This window comes from Cetorhinus maximus, chromosome 21, assembly GCF_964194155.1.
Source record: "Cetorhinus maximus chromosome 21, sCetMax3.hap1.1, whole genome shotgun sequence".
NCBI classification, from domain to species: domain Eukaryota; kingdom Metazoa; phylum Chordata; class Chondrichthyes; order Lamniformes; family Cetorhinidae; genus Cetorhinus; species Cetorhinus maximus.
The window spans coordinates 71,455,458-71,475,402 of record NC_135899.1 but is presented as its reverse complement, the minus strand read 5'-3'; the positions used below and the strand labels follow the sequence as shown (position 1 = coordinate 71,475,402).

Genomic DNA, 19,945 nt, shown 5'->3' with positions numbered 1-19,945 from the left:
ATTGGGTTCAAGATCGTGGAGGGTGGGCATCTAGGAGTGGACACATCCCAGAAAATTATGTGTGGGTCACAGAGGACTCCCACCAAACCCTTACCGGTTCCTATTATTTATGTCATAGGGCCCAAATTTCCATGTTTAAAGAAGCCTCTCATTTGAATCAGGTGGGGACTTTGGACACCCAGTGGTAGGTGCTTATTAAAATGGAACTGCCTGTCCTAATGTGCTATAATAAAATCAGAAAATGCTGCAAAAACTCAGCAGGCCTGGCAGCATCTATGGAGAGAGAAAGAAAGTTAACATTTCAAGTCCAATATGACTCTTCGGTCACATTAGAGTCATCTTAGACTCAAAGCGTTAATTCTGTTTCTCTCTGCACAGATGCTGCCAAACCTGCTGAGCTTTTCGACCATATTCTAATTTTATTTCAGATTTCCAGCATCTGCAGTATTTTGCTTTTAATTTATTTGTATTAATGTGCTAATTGGTAATAAGGCTAATGACCCCATATTGAGGCCATTGCTACTAACTGACCCTTGTGTCCCTAATAGTCCCCTGAGTATTTTCTACTAGGATTGATGCCGCTATTCTGCCCTACAGTGTTATGCATTTCTGTACAAGTAACAAAAGTGAAAATAAATCTGATTTTTAGTGAATTGTTAAACAAGAATTTATTAGATTATTAGTAGTTTTACAATCCTGCAGTTGGGATTTCGGGCCCCAGCGCTTGCTGTTTTCACAATGCACCAGAGCTGAAAGAATGGTGGATTTCCTCTATTCTTGACTGGTTTGCAAGGACCTGAGTTCGTGATAGATTTCCTGAACATTTTGGACTGGGTAGAAGACTTCTCATGGTTCAAAGGGTCAGCTTACCGTGATCAGAATATGGCCTCTTTTAATTTAGCAGACACCTCAAAACCTCAGTGCAATTGCAAAGTTTAGGGAGTGTCTGTAATTGAATTTCTCCTCACAAACTGAAGCACTTGATTTTTGCAACACATTTTCAAGGTTATTTCTAGTAATTAGAGCTGAACAGCACAAAATAAGATTGAGGGGGAAAATCTGCTGATTGCCCCTTTGTAGCCGTGGCTACCGAAACCAACAATGGCGCAAATTGTATTAGAGAGAATGCAGAGGAGATTTACCAGGATTTGCCTGGGCTGCAGAACTTTAGTTATGAGGAGAGATTGGATAGACTGGGGTTATTTTCCCAGGAGCAGAGGAGATTGAGGGGGGAAATGATTGAGGGATATAAAATTATGAAGGAGATAGATAGGGTAGACAGGAAGGAACTTTTCCCCTTGGTGGAGGGATCAATAACCACAGGGCATAGATTTAAGGTAAGGGGCAGGAGGTTTAGAGGGGATGTGAGGAAAAATTTTTTCACCCAGAAGGTGGTGGGAATCTGGAACTCACTGACTGAAAGGGTGGTAGAGGCAGAAAACCTGATAACATTTAAGGAGTATTTGGATGTGCATTGCAATGCCATGGCATACAAGGCTATGGGCCTAGTACTGGAAAATGGAATTAGAATAGTTAGGTACTTGTTTGACCAGCGCAAACTCGATGGGCCAAAGGGCCTTTTTCTGTTCTGTAGACCTCTATGATTGTATGACAAAGGTGCACTGGAGAGCAAGCAGGGTACTATTCGAATGCAAACAGAAAATGCTAACCCTAAACATTAAATCTGTTTCTCTCCCCAGATGCTGCCACAACCTGCTGATAGTTTCCAGCATTTTCTGTTTTTATTTCCGATTTCCAGCATCCACAGTACCCTGCTTTTCGTTACTATTGAATCTTGATTTTTTTTTCAACAATCGCCTTGCCAGGTGTTATACTTTGGCCAAATTCTCGCCATCGTGGTCTATGAAGACATTGCAAAGTTGGAAGATATTAGTGCATCCGGGAGGCAGCTGGAACGCTATTCAAGTCTATCTATTAGACTGTTATTTCCTGCTCTCCTCAGTATCTGGCACTCTACGCTCTCCGTAAATAAGACTCAAAACGTAACAACACAGCGGAGGATCATTTGCGCCGGGGACAGGAGTCTGATCGCTAACAGGGAGTGCCTGCACTGGCTTTGGGTGATATATTGCTGCATTTGTCCCGAGGGCTCTCTTCCCCCGCAAGGACATGCGTATTGAAGGGATAACTTTGTTTGCAATCCGTCATCTGGAATTGTCATTGGGATTCATTTGTCGATCTGTCCAAGGTGCTGAAATGCAGCCTGGCTCTTCGGAGCGGTGTGAAGGTGGATACTATGGGGTTCGCTGCTGAGAAGTTACATTGCAGTTTATAGCGCAATGGGACGTGAAGATTTTCACTTCTAATGTCGAGGGGGCTTTCTTTTGCTCCAAGTATGCCTGGCAGGATTTGACGGAATGGGCCGTTTTCTGGTGTACCTAAGATCAACTGTGCTACTGTTTTTCAGCTATTTTAACATCTGCCTGATCACAGCAGGTAAGTCAAACATGGTCTGGTGCTGCTCCTGCACCCCCGCAGTGAGTTTGTCAAGAAATGTTCTGGTTTGCTCCGCTACCGTGGCTATCTCGCTTGAGGGATTCAGTCAATGAATACAATAAGACTAACAGTATTGCAATATTCAGCTTGGATCAGGTATATGGTCAACAACCGGTTATACCAAGTGGTATCCTGTCGTAAAACGAGAACTATCAATCTTGTTTCCTAAACCCAGCCTTAATCAAAGTACTTGTAATAAGGGCACATTCGCCTTAGAAGAGTTGCTCTGTCCAGTGAGCCGTTTTGTTTCATATTGTAGGTCTGTCATTTGGCCAAACCGACATATATATATATAAAAAAATGAACGTCCGAATCTTTGTAAAAATATCATCCATGCTTCTTCAATGGTATATGTGGATGTGTACATGTTTACCCTTCTTTGTAAAGGAAAGCTGTACAACTACCTGATCTGGACGTCTTTTAACCCTACAAGGATTACAGCTTCCGATGTTGCACCAAACCAAAATACTTGAATTAATTTTAGCTGAAATAAACCATGCTTCCTCGTGCTTCTGTGTCACTTATAATAGCGCAGCACGGTTTAAACCGACGTAACGTTTGTTAAAATGCCAATTTTGAAAGCTGCAAATGATATCCAGAACCGAACGGGTTTATCGACTTGACGCTTATAACTTAAGCACATGTGCACTACGGTCAGCTATGCACAATCCACTGTGATGCGTTTAGGAAGAAATACATACTAGCCAGCGGGCTTTCGAAAATAAGTCGTACCTGTAAAATTAATTTATTTTCTATTACAAACCATCCGAATTATATGCTGTAGATGAATTACTTCTTGTATTTAACATGTAAAATGTGGAGTGCAGCACTGGTGCATTCCGACAACATAATGAGGGGAGCAGTATAACGAGATTAGCCACACTATTGCCAATTGCAGCATGTTGCATAGTTTTAGAGCAATCTGAAGTGCAGCTTGGTGCTGATGACTGGTCGTGGAGGTTGTTGCATTATAATGAAGGATAAATCAACGGAGCAACACCTGCTTATTTCCAATGCGTTACTGGATGTTAAATAGCAAAAAGCAAGCTATCAAATAGCAATTTAATAAGGTAAGTAACATCGGTGGAAATGCAAGTAAGGGATGCAGTGGAAGAGGGATTATTTTCATGTACTCATTGTTTTAGCTTACAAATATTATAAAAATGCAGTCATTCAGTTTATAATCTTTATCGTGAAATATAAAACTTAATATCAACACATTTTGAATATTTATTTTTGATAAAATTTGTATTTTAAGTTACAGGAGGTGCAACAGCATTTATCCCTTAAGTATTAATGTTTCTTGCTATTCGTGCGCCCATTAGCTCACATCTCTGAGAAGAATATTTAATTGATCAAATAGTTATCACACCATTTTTATTTGGAAACCTAGTTTCACATCCCAAAATAGAATGATTATTTACTGTGGTGAATTAAAAACTAATTGTTCATACAAAATGCAAATCAAAGCCAATCAAATATGAAAATATGTGTGATTGTAGCTTATTAAATTTAAAAGGTATGATTTAATGCATGCTTTTATTGGGTATGTGTGCATATATAGGATACATATTTATCCTTGGTTGCAACATTTTACTGCTATTTAGAAAATAATTAAAAAGTTAAATTTTCTCCATCAGAGTTAAGAGGCTTGCACATAACCAGTAAATGCTGCTGGTACAGGGCTGACTCAGGTACTTCTATGACAAGCTCCAATAATGGCCAGGTATGAATACCGATTTGTTACAGGAGGATATACATTAAATTTAAAAGTATCCCCATATCAATGAATTATTAGGGGTAATGAGCACTACTAAAATGTCAATCATTTAATATATTTCACATCCATAAAATTCGGAGACTTTCATTATTAACGGTCTGCATTGCAGCACTAGCATATTTACAGAATCACGAACACCATTTCAGTTTTCAGAATACATACTTTAATTCCATAACAACTGATAATCAATTTTCTCAAATGACATTTTAAAATAGAATTAGAGAAACAGATTGACTAAATAAACTTTCTTATGACAATTGCAAATCCCCAAACTTGATAGTAAAAAATTTATTTCTACACCAGTTAAATCACAATGAATACAATATATCTTTATATGGATTACTATGAACTTCTTAACTCACCACATTTATTTTACATAAGAAGACAAGAAATAGGAGCAGGAGTAGGCCATTCAGCCCCTCGAGCTTGCCCTGCCATTCAATAAGATCATGGCTGATCTGCCCCAGGCCTCAACTCCTCTTTCATGCCAGCTTCTCATAGTCCTCAAATCCCTGATATTTCAAAAATCTATCTACCTCCTCTTTAAATCTTTCAGTGATCTAACCTCCACAACTCTCTGGGGTAGAGAATTCCAGACATTCACTACCCTCTGAGAGAAGAAATTCCTTCGCATCTCAGTTTTAAATGAATGTCTCCTTATTTTGTAACTACATCCCCTAGTTCGAGACTCCCCGACAAGTGGAAACATCTTCTCAGCATCTACCCTGTCAAGCCACCTTAGAATTTTGTTAGTTTCAATAAGATCACCCCTCATTCTTCTAAACGCTAATGAATAAAGGCTTAACCTGTTTAGCCGTTCTTGGTAAGTCAACCCCTTCATCCCAGGAATCAGTCTAATGAATCTCTTTTGAACTGCCTCCAATGGCAGTATATTCTTTCTTAAATACGGAGACCAAAACTGTACACAGTACTCCAGGTGCGGCCTCACCAACACTCTGTACAGTTGTAACAAGACTTCCCTATTTTTAAACTCCAACCCTTTAACAAAACAGGCCAAAATCCCATTTGCCGTCTTAATTGTGTGCTGCATCTGCATGCTAACTTTTTGCGTTTCATGCAGAAGAACACCCAGATCCCACTGTGCTGCACTTTTTTTGGAGTCTCTCTCCATTTAAATAATAGTCTGCCTTTTGATTCTTCCTACCAAAGTGCACCCTTTCCTACATTAAACTCCATCTGCCAAGTTTTTGCCCATTCACTCGACCTATCTATATCCACTTGCAGATTCCTTGGCCTGAATCTTCGGCTCGGTGAATGGGGGCGGGGCTCGCTCGCCGAGGCGTAGAATGACACGTGGTGACGTCGGGCGGGCACCCCGACATCATCGCGCGTCATTTAGATTTTCAGCTCGGCGGGCACGCAGTCGAGTTGGCTGCTCGGCCTCCGAACTGTCAAAGACCTATTAAGCCCATTTAAATATCAATCAAACTAATAAACTGAGCTGTCCGTCCAACCTTAAGGTTGGCGGGCAGGTGAAGAGCCCAGGTGGCCTTCACATTTTTCATGGAACCTCATCCACGGGCGGGATGAGGTTTCATGAAGGGTTTATAATTTAAATAAATTTTTTCATTCATGTTCATTGACATACCCTAGCTCATGTGAAACTATCACATGAGGGGACATGTCTTAACATTTTTTCTTTTCTTTAATAACATTTTTGGAACTTAATCTAATCTCCCTGGGGCAGCTCTGTGCCTCAGAGAGATTTCTGTGCTCTTTTGTGTGCATGCGTGAAAGAGCACAGGCCCCGACTCAGGGAACCTCCCCCCCGCCCACACAGGGAGTGCTCAGCGCTTCCAGGCGAGCATCATGCTGGGCAGGCCTTAATTGGTCCACCCACATAATTTGGCGGCACAAACCCATTCGAGGGTGCCGATTGGGTCCGCACCCGGCCCCGCACAACCCCCCCAACGGGGGGAAAATTCTTTCCCTTATGTCCTCATCACAACATGCCCTCACATCTATTTTTGTATCGTTAGCAAATTTGGATACATTACACTCTGCCCCCTCCTCCATGTCATTAATATAGATAGTAAATAATTGAGACCCTAGGACTGATCCTTGTGGCATTTCGCTAGTTACATCTTTCCAACCCGAAACAGACCCATTAATCCTGACTCTGTCAATCCATGCTAATACATTACCCCCAATACCTTAAGCTCCTATTTTGTGCAATAACCTTTTATGTGGCACCTTATTGAATGCTTTCTGGAAATCCAAATAAACTACATCACCGGTTCCCCTTTGTCAACTCTGCTTGTCATATCCTCAAGGATCTCTAGCAAATTTGCCAACATTATTTCCCCTTCACAAAACCATATTGACTCTCTTTAATTATGTTAAGCTTTCCTAAATGTCCTGCTATTTCTTCCTTAAAAATGGACTCTAGAATTTTCCCAATGACAGATGTTAGGCTGACTGGCCTTTAGTTTCCTGCTCTTTGTCTCCCTCCCTTCTTGAACAGGGGCGTCAAATTAGTGGTTTTCCCTTAGTGGTTTTCCAATCTGTTTGGACCCTCCTGGAATCCAGTGAGTTCTGGAATATTTCGACCAATGCCTCCACTATCTCTGCAGCTACTTCCTTTAAAACCCTTGGATGCAGGCTACCAGATCCCATTTGTTTTAAGCTATCAGTTTTCACCAGTACACAATATAAATTATAAGCAGTAGGCAAAGAATACAATAGTTATATTCATTTGTAAAATTCATGTATTAATTTCTGTTAGGGAAATGAAAACATTCTATAGATCAATTGTGGGTATTTATCATTTCTATGAAAGAGCTTTGATAATGCATACTTCTCTGGCAGCATATTTACTTGTAAATGATTAATTATTAATATGAGATGATACCTCTGATGCCATAAGACCTCAGTACACTAGTGGTCAAGGACATCAACTCAAGTTTACAGCAGAAGACAACATATCTATGCATAAGCCGCATTTCCGTGTGAAAGAAAATAAACAACTTTGATCTAGGGTTTATTAAAATTCCCCAAATAGCATCAAAGCTATTAATGAAATTAATATTAAATGGAATAGGTTGGAGGTATATTTCTCCTTCATGTCATCTTGTTTTATTTCTGTTTAAGTGTAAATAATTCTAGTACAGTTTTCAAAGGGTTAAGACGTTACACTAATTTACCATGGCACTGGTGTGCTTTACTGCAGATGTGGGAGCCTTGCATGAAGTACAGAAGCACAGTTGTTCCTTCCTTAATGCTGAATTGTTTTTACCCTAGAGTGAATCCATATGTAATAGCAGTGGAATATTACTCAAAAGGTTTCTGTCAATGTTATAATCTTTACTATGCTGCATTATACCATTCAAACAACATCGCATGCATCTGATAGCCATTTTAATTGAAAATGGCTTAACCATTCACAATCTACTGTTTTAATTGTCTAAAAGTGATTTCCATATTCAGACAATTAGATTATAATAAAAATAGCTAGAGTTTAACTTGCAAGAGGACTAATTCAGCAGGAAAACTGTTCAAGCTTATTTGAGTAATTTTATCTCTGAATTGCAGTTATTGACTACTGTATAGTTTGTGCAATTGAAATTCACATTAAACAATATCAAAGGAAGCACATCAGTATAAACTATTGTTGATTAGGCTAGTATATCTGCCAAAGAAATAATCAACTGTGCAGAACTTTTTGAATCGTCTGTTAAAGCTATAGAATATTTATTCCAAACAGCTTAAATTCACCCAACAATAATGCTGAAATCAGCATTTTAATTCTTGCCCTGCTCCTGCTGAATAAACAAGAGTTAGTTAACACGATAAATGATGTGATTGGCACTTTAACCAATACAGTGTTGAATAAATGGAAACTTCAAATACTGTAACTAGTAAAGTAAACATGAGCTCCCTCAATGCATGCTTTTGTCTGTGACCTCATTTTGTAGAAAAGACAGAAGGAGTATAGTTTAAAGGATGAAGTAAATTAATATTTCAGGCTGATTCTGAAGTGTGACCTGTCAACTAACCAATGAGAGAGTAAAATGAAATTAACATAATATAACATGGACACAACTTCTAAAGGAAAATATGCAAGATCAAGAAAGTCATATGGTTTTATAAAAATAACTACTTCAACGCTGAAAGAGTGCATGGCTGGATTGTGTAGCGAGTATTTATAAGTGGATTTTTATGGATTTAGTTTGAAATTAATTCATTCTAGAAATGTGTAGTGATGGATTTCATTCATTTAATTGGGTGCTTAATACAGATCTTTCAGTTTGGCAACATTCTCCGTTCGTTTTACATAGGTGTGAGATTTTAAGTGAATACATTTAGCAGCTTATTTTCAAAATATATTAAAATGGTGACATTGTAATAATTTGTTCATCTTTGCTGTGATGTTTGAAGTCTTTACATGTTGAAAATATTTATTCTGTATAAAACACTGATTTGGTTAGTAGTGTGAAACATATATAGTTCTTCCATCTCACTGAACATTCAAATTCAACTTCAGCAGATGGGTGAAGGTCCCATCTCTCCAATGACAGTTGCTGTTATTGTCCATTCAATCTTTTATGGATTACAATGCTCAGACTAGCAAGTTTACTAATTCAATATCTATTTAATTAGTGTAACTGACTGTAGTAGGAGATGTCATAGAGAATAGAGAATCTGGTAACAATGATCTTATTATTCTCAGAACATTGTGGTGGAATTTAATTGAGCCCACCAGAGCAGGCATGATGACGGAGGACTGGAAGAATTGGGCAGGAGTCCCTGCATTGGATTCCTGGCACCAGGAAAACTGTTCCAAACTTAAGTTGGGGTGAGAAAGGCCTGATGCGGGAAATCCACCCGCCAGCAATGGGAGGTCAATTAGGCTCATTACAAGCCAATTGACACCAGTTATCCCTGAACCCACCATAATTTAGTGGTGGCTCAGGGGTTAAATGGAGGCCACACTGCTCTCCTGTGCTTCCCAAAGGCCACCCAGCAAACCCTGTTGTGTTTGTCAGCGGCCTCCCTGGGTGGGGGGGAGGGGTGGGGCTTCCTCATTGTCTTATCGAAGAACCTTGCCTCAGGAAGGGGGGGGGGGGGCTGCTGAAATGCCTCCGACCCCCTCCCCTCTCCCACAACCACAACCCCCCTTCCCCACCCACTTCCGTGCACTTCCCATCCTGCCCTCATTCACCTTTGGCCTGGAGCTCCTCATTAATCCTGGGCTTCTGGTGCATGCATTTTTGATAGCTGCTATCACTCCCAGTGGCACTGGCGGGAACAAAGAGTTCTAGGCCTCTATTTGGCTAGCAGCTCTCGGTGAGTGGGATTTCTGCTTCCAAGGTTTTCAGTCCCGAGGAAGACAAATCAGTGGCCAACAAAAGTGCCTGATGGGCACTTAATTCCTTTGGGCCTCCCCCATGGAACTGACTGGGGTTCCCCACAGGTTTTGCAATCAATTTGTGAAACCCCTGTCAGGCCCACTGAATCTTACTCTCTAAGTCAGGTAAGTCAGCCAATACCGCCTTAACTGCACTGGTGCAGATAGGTCAGATTCACTATAAATGGCATCAGTCTGACCTCTGTTTTACTTCATAATCAACATGAATGATGGGTGACAAGTTATAACTAAAATAAAGTTCATCACTTTTGAATTGGTGCTAGATTAAACTGCTTCCCTCCCAAATTAGCTCGGTCAAGTGAAGAGGGGCGGGGAGGGTTCAGGTTACTGTAAATTCAAAAGCAGTTAAAGAAATATCAAAGATCTAGAGTAGAGCAACAATTTGGGTAAAAAATAAGCAGAATAGGTCAGGAAGGGAAGGTGAGTTTTTAACAAAAGGTAATATGGCATTAGAGACTAAAACAATGTCAGGAAAAATAGAAAAAAAGGTAAAAGTTAAGGGCACTATATCTAAATGCGTGAAGCATTGACAACAAACTAGGTCAACTAATAGCACAGATAGAAATAAATGGGTTTTAACTAATAGCCATTATGGAGACATGGTTGCAGAGTGACCAAGGTTGGGAACTAATATTCCAGGATACTTTGACTTTTAGAAGAGAAAGGCAAAATGTGAAAGGAGGAGGAGTACCTGATTAAAAAAGGATGGGATAAAGAAAACAGAAAGAAGGGATCTTAGTTCAGAAAATCAAGAGACAGTTTGGGTGAGGCTTATAAACAAAGGGCAGAAACCACTGGTGGTTGTAGTACATAGAATCCCTAACAGGGGTTGTAGTATCGGGCAGAGTATAAATCAGGAAAGTAGAGTTGCATGTAACAAGGATAATACAGTAATCATGGGGGACTTTAATCTTAGACTGGGCAAACCAAATTTGCAGGAATAACATGGAGCATGAGTTCATGGAATGTATTCAAGACAGTTTTCTAGATCAGTTATGTTGAGGAACCAATTGGAAACTGCAATAAAATGGCCAATGAAAAATTATTAATTAATAACCTTTTAGTAAAGGAACATCTGTTGAAGAGTGATCATTAAATTATAGAATTTTATATTCAGTTTTGAGAGAAACTTAGGCCAGGATTTTCTGTGTTTGCTGGTGTTGGGCGTGTTCGGCGGCATTAGTGGACAATATGTCAAAGGCAAAAATCGGCTTCACAAAGTCGTGAAGCCAGTTTGTGATCGTCAGCTCAGCCCACTGATGACGGGCCGTGTTTCCCGCCATCGGACATCAGGAACCTCATTGTAATACATCAGCATATCATTATAAGGCCAGCCCGTTGGACTCATCCTCCTCTCCACTGGATCATCCGCCCACATCAGCAGGAAAACACGCATATATAAGGCGTGCACTTGGCGAGCTGCACTTCGCTTGGGATTTCAAGGTTTGTTTGCCTACCTTGCTTCGGTCAGCATTCACAGTCATCAGCACCAGGCTTCACAGACAGCACACAACATCACTTTTGGGGGGGCTCATGGGCAGTTCTCTACCTAACAGGTAAGCCATATGTGGGTGGCTTTTCAACGGTTGCAGGGATAGGGCTTGCTTGGGGAAGGGGGAGAAGTGGCCTCAGGCAAGGGAAGAGGCTGCCGGATGAGGGCTGTACTGGGGAAGGAGGGTACCCCAGGATGTGTGGTGGGGGGCACGTATTGATCTGTGCAAGTGGCCTCAAGATGGTGAGGTCTGAGGAGGTAGTCGCCAGAGGAGATGAGGCCAGATGGACATGTGAGGGTATGTGTGTGGGAATGGGTGGTGATGTCCCTTGATCTGGCAGTGATTAAGATGCCAGTGAATGTGTGATAGGCTGGAGTGTGTGAGTTAGAGTGATGGGATGGTTGCCATACCTTGGCTGCATGGATGAGATCATTCATCCTCTATCTGCATTGGATGGCCAACCTCTTCTGTGCAGCATTGGCACTGATTACCACTTTGGTTTGGTAGGCAATGGCAGTGGTAATGTTGCTGCCCCTCCTGCGGCCAGAGTTGGGGTAGAGGACATCACAGTGGGCCTCCACAGTGTCTAAAAGGTGCTCGAGGGCTGCAGTCTTCTTGTTTTTCAAGGCCACGTCTTCTTTGCTGCAGTCCTGGGCTGGAAGCACTGAATGTGGCTGTACTTTAAATGTGATGCCTGGTGTAATGAAGCAGCGAGGCGACAGCGTGGCAGACAAATCGGAGCCCGCCCACCATCAAAACAGCATGTATCCCAGGAATGCATAATTAATGCGGCAGATTTGGGATGATACGGCGTGAAAAGCCGCCATTGCAGCCGGTGGGTAAAGCGTCGTTTTTCCCGCCCTCTACCGCACTTAGGGCAAATCTGGGACGATTCTGCCCTTAGTTACAACCAAAATTAGCATCTTAATTCTGAACAAAGTAAACTATGTAGGCACGAAGGGCATGTGAGCTAAGATGGATTGAGAAAAATGATGTTAGGTAGATGAAAAATGATGCAGACAGGCAATGGTGAACATTTAAACAATTAATTCATAATTCACAATGATTATATGTTCCCTTAAGTAATAAAAATTCTACACAAAAAGTGGTCCGACTGTGCTTAACAGGAGAAATTAATATTAGATTAAAAGAAGAGGTCTAAAATGTTGCCAAAATAAATAGCAAGCCTGAGGATTGAGAGGTTTTTAGAATTCAGGAAAAGATAACCAAGAAATTGATAAAGAAAGAGGAAATAAAATATGAGAGTAAACTAGTAAGAGACATAAAAACAGATTATAAGAGAAAGGAAGAGATTAGCATCAGAGGCAGAGACAGGAGAAAATACAAAGGAAAATAAGGAATGGCAGAGTCATTGAATTAATACTTGGTATCTGTCTCCACAGTAAAACACACAAATGACATTTCAGATAAAGTGGGCAAACAAGGGTCTAGTGAGATGGAGCAACTTAGAGAAATTGGTGTTAGCAAAGAAATAGTACTGGAGAAATTAATTGAACTAAGAGCTAACAAATCCCCTGGACTTGCTGGCCTACATCCTAGGGTTTTAAAATAGGTAGCCACAGACATAGTGAAGCATTGGTTTTGATCTTCCAGAATTCTGTAGATTCAGGAACTGCTCCCCTAGACAGGAAGGTAGAAAATGTAATTACACTATTCAAGAAACAAGAGAGAGAGAGAGAAAACAGGAAACCATTGACCAGTTAGTCTGACATTAGAAGTAGGGAAAATACTTGAATCTGTTATTGACGTCATGATAACTGGGCACTTGGAAAATCATATTATGATTGGGCAGAGTCGGTACAGATTTATGGAAAGGAAATTGTGTTGACAGATCTGTTAGTGGTTTTTTAAGGATTGGCTAATGGACAGTAAACAGAAAATAGGAATGAACGGGTAATTTTTGGGTTGGCAGCCTGTAAAGTCACAGATTACTGCAGGGATCTGTGCTGGAGCCTCCATTATTAACAATCTATATCAATGACTTTGATGAGGGACCTGAGTGTAAGGTATCCAAGTTTGCTAATGGTACAAAGCTAAGAGTGAAAGTATGCTGCGAGGAGAATGCAAAGAGACCTCAAAACAGGTTAAATAAGTGAGTCATAAGACAAATGGAATATAGGTCTTTTTTTGTTGCGTTGGGATGACTTGGGAGCCCTTTAAAAATGATGGGTGTGTCCTGATTCCGAGATTCCCAACCCCATTCCTGGGCTATCTGATTTTCGAGAGTGTCTTCAAAGGGTGTGGGCTGGTCCCTGTTAAAAGCCCGCGTCCATCAGCCCTCACCTGGCTGGCTCCATTGCAGAGATAGCCAAGCCCTACTCCTTGGCAATTTTCATGGAATTGTGCCAGGTTTTAAAGAGTTGTGGTTCACAGCCCCTCAGAGGAGTTATGAATCCTAGTCTGCACAAGGGGACCTTTTCAAAGGTAAGTTCAAAAGGTTCTCCCCATGCTCCTATGCCAAGTTCTGCCCTTCCACCCATTCCCCCTTGGCCCCTCATGTAAAGCTATGGCACTTCCATGCCCATTGACCCACTATACACTGTATAGAACCAATGAACCCTATAGTGACAGTAGGATGTGTAAAATAAAAAAAGTGCTTTGGAAAAGTAATTTATTCATAACCTTCTCCTAAGTTTGAAAAAATGTAATTTCACTACAAGCCAATTAAAGTGCTAATCATTTAAAGTATCAACAACAAAAACCACAAACCCTTTAAACCAATTAATGCTGTGTAAGCAAACATTGTGAAATTGACAGCAAAGATCAGAGAGCCTGAGCTGTTAAACAATGTTTTCTCTGGGCGCAGGTGCTTTAATACTCTTATGGTTGCCTGGGCTCTTGGCCAAGTATACATAATAAGGCTTGGCAGAGAGCCCGGACAGCCATTAGAATACTAAAGCACCTGAGCCCCAGAGAAAACATTGCTTGATTGACGGTTCAGGCTCACAGATCTCTGCTGTCAATTTCACAATGTTTCTTTGCGCAAGGTTAAGGGAGTTAAAAGGGTTTGCGGCTTTTGTCATTGATACTTTAAAGCGTCTGGATGATTGAAACTTTTATTGACTTGTAGTGAGTGACTTTTCTTTCCAACAAAGAAGTTATGATGAATTGCTTTTTTCACACAACTTACTGTCGCTATAGGGTTTGTTGGTTCAATACAGTGTATAGTGGGTCAATGGGCATGGAAGTACCATAGCCTGGCATAGGGGGAATGAGAGGCAATAGGGTTGAAGGGCTGAGCTCAGCATAGGGGGCCATAGGGGGTGGATAGAAGAGCATTGTTTGGCATAAAGGGCTACAAAGGATGGGGGTGCATGAGGTGAAATGGATGGGCATGGGAAGTGTTTGGAGGATGAGAGGGTGTGAGGGGTAAGGGCTGGAGGGCCTCTGTGTCTGTTTCAGTTAAAATAAAATGCCTCACAGTACCAAGGTGGGCCCGCTTCCACACCTGGCAGCCCCTGTGACAGCCTGCAAGCTTTTTCCAGGGTCGGCTGGCCCAACCTCTTCCCTCCGCCCCCCTCGACAATGAATATCCCGCCTTTGCAGGCATTTTTCCCGAGGCGGGCGGGCCAAGCTGGGAATTTTTCCAACTTGCGCTACCTGCCTCAAGGATGAAAATCTAGGCCAATATGTGGAGAAATGTGAGGTTTTCCACTTTGAAAGGATAAATAGAAAAACAGAACATTTTCACATGGTGAGACCGGAAAATGCTGGTATTCAGAAGGACTGAGAGGCCCTTGTACATGAATCATAGAAAGTTAACATGCAGGTACAGCAAGCAATGAGGAGAGCAAATGGTATGTTAGCCTTTATTAGAAAGGGCCTGATTTTAACTCTGTGTAAATGAATGAGTGTTGAGTAGGTCAAAATCTCCCTCCAGGGGTAAAGAAATATTAATCATATAGGGCTTTGGTGAGACCACACCTGGAGTACTATGTACTGTAATGGTCCCTTTACCGAAAGAAAGATATACTTGGAAGAAATGCAACAGAAGTTTACTAAACTGATTCCTGGGATGGAACGATTGTCCTATGAGGAAAGATTGAGTAGGCTAGTCCTATATTCCTTAGAGTTTAAAAGAATGAGAGATTATCTGACTGAAATTCTTAAGGATCTTGACAGGGTAGGTGCTGGGAGGATGTATTCCCCCAGTGTAGATTTAGGGATTAGAACAAGGACTTGGCCATTTTAAAACTGAGATAGGGAGAAATTTCTTCATTCAAAGTGTTGTGAATCATCAAAATCCTCTACTGCAGAGAGCTGTATATTGAGTATATTCAAGGCAGAGATTGATAGATTTTTGGATATTAAGGCAATCAAGGATATTGCAGGATGGTGAAGTTGAGGGAGAAGAGCATCCATGATCTTGGTGAATAGTGGAGCAGGCTCAAAGAGCCAATTGGCCCATCCTGCTCCTATTTCTCAAGCTTTTATGTTCTTATATTCTTATATAGCATCTCTTAAAAAAGTTCACAACATTTTTAAACTACAGCTTGCATTTATAACAATTTGCATTTGTATAGCACCTTTCACATAATAAAACACCCCATGGCACTTCACAAGCATATTATCAAACACAGCTTGGTACAGAGCCACGTAAAGAGGTATTAGGACAGGTGATCAAAAGTTTGGCCAATGATGTAGGTTTTAAGGAGTGTTTTAAAGGAGGAAAGCAAGGTAGAAGCTAGAATTGAAGGAACACAGAGATTACAGAGGGTTGGAGAAAATTACAGGGATAGGCCAGGGTGAGACTATGGGGAGGTTTGAAAACAAGAATACAAACAATTTGTAAAATGAGGCATATGTCGGGTCAGGAGACAAGGTAGGACAACAAGCACAGAAATGATGGGGACCTTCACCCCAGATGTCTGAGGTGGATTTGAATGTTCTCCAAGGGAAGAAAAATGCTATACAGCACTAACCAAATCATTGTATTATACAGAATTAACACTTTCAACACACAAAGACTTCATCAAACTTCATAACAAAGGTGAACAAACGATTCAAATTTTGCAGCAGAATTTTAGATGAGCTCAAGTTTATGGAGGGTAAAAGATAGGAAGCTGGTCAGGGGAGTGTTGGAAGTCTAGAGGGAACAAAGATATGGGTGAGAGTTTCAGCAGGAGCTGAGCTGAGGCAGGTGTGGAGTAGAGAGGTGAAAGTAGGTGGTCTCGGTGAAGGAATGGGAAATATGATCAGAAGCTCAGCTCATTATTAGACATAATCAAAGCTGACGTTATAAATTGGAGACAGGATTGTAATGAATGGTCTAACTTTCATTTTACTCGGTGACAGTAACCTCTGCTAAATAATTAACCGAGTAAGCTTTGTTTTCTAAAAGCTAATCTGGTACACCTTGTATTAGCATTCTTGGGTGTCCTGACATAAATTGCAGAAGATTTTGTCTTAATCCTGACAAGGTAAACAAAATGCCTGGAACAGATATCCTGTTCCCTCACATTCAGCCAACAGCAATATTTAATATTGATCACTGAACAGCTAAAAGGAAGGCAGAGCCATCATCCTTAATGGTTGACCCACCAAGGGCTTTCCCTGCTTGTAAACACTTACCTATTGTGACACATCTTGGTTTTTTTTCTGATGATGAGTAATCTTCACCCAAGTGTGCAGGTTACTGTGGTGAAGTGTAGAACTTTATGCACAGGCACGTGCTTAAGTAAGACAAAGCTTGTTGCTATTTTCAGCATCAAAATGAGGCTGTAAAAGACAGTTTAAAATTAAAAGCCTTTTGTTATTTTACTCTGTTTCTGAACTCAGATAGCTCACCAAGAACAAAACAAATCCTTGTAGAAAAACATCATTTCGGCTCAGCATTATAATTATGTAAAGAATATTTCTTGTAAGAAGCATACACGCAAATAAGCAAGAATGATCCTAAGTGTAATCGAGCCAAGTTATGCAGAAATATCAGAGATGTTCAAGCTGTACAGTATATAATTAAGATAGTTAAGGGAATAGCCTTGTTAAAAAGTCAAGCTTTATAAAATATTTAATGATGGAACTAATTATTACAAAGTACTATGGTTAGCAGGTCTAGGAAAGGTTTTTTTTTACTCACATGGTATTGAACGTTTAGATATTTTTGCGGGCATAGCCAGAGAAACAAAGCTACATTTAATATTCAGGTAAGTACAAGGCCAAGAGTTTTTAGGGAATCCAGGTTTAATGGGATAGATGACCTTTTCTTGTCCTAGGCTGCTTTTTTTATTTTTTTTTATTTATTATGGAATTCAGCCATTGGGAATTTTTGTGTTGAGGTAATGATTTTCTGATGGTTCAGTAAAGGCCATCCTATAGCCAATTCTCATTATGTGCAATGGTTTCTAACCTGAATTTACACATCTGACTGTTCAGCTTTAAATCAACTGTGTGCTGTAAAACAATACTTTTTCACCAAAAACAATACAAACACCAAAACAGCTGAACCCAATCCATGGACATATTCCAAGTGAGGTGTTAACCTCTGTCACTAGCAGGAGTAAATCAAGAACTATAGGCAATATCTTTTGACATACTCCTGCCAGGTAATGCACAAAAGAAACCAAACTGCAGAGCACAAATCCTACAAATCCTATGAATTTCAGGACTACAAAAATTATTACTTTTTTGCCTAAACATTACACTTCATAAAACCCAGAAGACATGTGAAAGAGTACTCCTTACCAGCAGTTGTCAATCATGGTCAACCTGAGCACATTTTTGAAGATTAAATAAAATTGAGCTATTTAAGCAATATTTAATTTTAAGCAATAATTAATATTAAGCAATAATTAAGCAATCCCAATATTTATCCTTCAGTCAACATCACAGAAGCAGATTACTGTTAATATTGCAATCCTGTCACAATCGAGCGCATGCTCTAGTTGTAAGTGATTGGGGAAAAGTTAAGACATTATTTTTGAGAGTGTATATAAGAAGCATTTTTTTCATTCGCTCGTGGGATATGGGCATCACTGGCTGGGCCAGCATTTATTGTCCATCCCTAATTGCCCATGAGTGGCTTGCTAGTCCATTTAAGAGTCAACCACATTGCTATGGGTCTGAAGTCACATGTAGGCCAGACCAGGTAAGGGCAGCAGATTTCCTTCCCTAAAGGATATTAGTGAACCAAATGGGTTTTTTACAACAATCAACAATGGTTTCATGAGGCAGAATTTTGCCGTCGGTGAGCAGGGGGCGGGGCCCGCTCACCAACGCGTAAAATTACACGGGATGACATTGGGCGGAACCCCCGACGTCATCTCGCCCCATTTAAATTTTCAGGAAGGCGGGGGCACAGCAAAATCAGCTGCGGGCCCGCCGACCTGTCAATGGCCAATTGAGGCCATTGACAGGAGCAATTATACAATTAAAGGGCCTGCCCGTCCAACCTTAAGGTTGGCGGGCAGGCCAGGAGCCCCGGTGGGCAATAGAAAATACATGAAACCTTATCCACCGGTGGGATGAGATTTCATGTAGTGTTTAAAAAAAGTTTAATAAACTTATTATGTAAATTATGAACATGTCCCATCTCAAATGACATTGTCACATGAGGAGGACATGTTAAGGAATTTTTTTTTTCTATTTTTAATATTTTTTAAAGTGTCAGCGATCCCCCTGAGGCTGCACTTTGCCTCAGGGAGATGTACGCTCTTCCGTGCGCATGCGCGAAAGAGTGCACTCTCGCTTTTGGGGAATCCCCCCCGCCCACACAGGGAGCGCATAGCAGTTCCTGCCGGACGTCATGATGGGCGGGCCTTAATTGGCCCGCCCAGGTAAAATGGCGGCGGGAATCAGCTCCCCGCCCGCCGGAGATTGGGTCGGGCCCGCCCGGCAGAAAATTCTACCCATGGTCTTTTAATTACAGATTTTTTATTTAATTCAAATTTCACCATCTGCCATGGTGGAATTCTAACCCAGGTCCCCAGAGAATTACCCCAGGTCTCTGTACTAGTCCAGTGACAATACCACTTCCTTTGTGGAGGGAAGGAGAAAAGAATCTGTACCTGCGTTCTCTGTGTTTTGTGAAATGACCTATGTTGAGGAAAGACTGGCTCAAGATTCCCCCTTTACTCAGTGAATGAGCAGCGGATTATAACAATTACATGGCCATTATCACATTGCTGATTGTGGGAACTTGTTGTGTGCAAATTTCCTACACTGTAACAGTGACTACACTTCAAAAAGTATTTCATTGGCTGTAAATCTTGCTGAGGCCTTTGGTGGTCATGAAAAGTACTATATAAACGCAAGTCTTTCTTTTCTTTCAATCTGGTTGGAAAATGAATCTTAATATTTAACTGTAGAGCTGAGGCAAACTACCCAGGGAATATGAAGAAAGGCTTATCTGTGGCTATTAAAATATCTTAGGTAGTGATAATAAAAAAAATCTTATAAAAATGGGCACATATACATCAATTCTCACATCCGATTGCAGATCCAAATGTGGTATTGATTTTTACATGACTTTCGACTGAACCAGCATTAATTGTATCAGGTGATAATCCATTATATAAGATAACTGTAAATATGAACATGTCCATTGATAACTATAGCTTATCTTATTTCCTGTGCTTAATACTTCCTGATTTGTACATGCCAGCTCACATCTTTGATCACTGCTTTGGACTCGCATTCGCGTATAATCTTTAATTGAAACGGAAAACCAAACTTAATTGCAACCCGTGAGTTAGAACCATAGCGCCAAAAAGAAACTAGCCGCTCATTTTAATCCCAGTTCAGGAA

At 40.8% G+C, this 19,945-nt stretch overlaps 1 protein-coding gene across 1 annotated transcript in view; it reads left to right on the top strand.

Annotated features, from left to right (window-relative positions):
• The first annotated feature begins 2,027 nt into the window (after positions 1 to 2,027).
• The window catches only part of LOC144695401 (fibronectin type III domain-containing protein 5b-like), a 96,955-nt gene continuing 79,037 nt past the window's right edge, over positions 2,028 to 19,945 (top strand). The window contains exon 1 of the mRNA XM_078566290.1: positions 2,028 to 2,457. Coding sequence (XP_078422416.1) covers positions 2,379 to 2,457 — 79 coding nt within the window. The 5' untranslated portion in view covers positions 2,028 to 2,378. The remainder of the gene's footprint in view (positions 2,458 to 19,945) is intronic.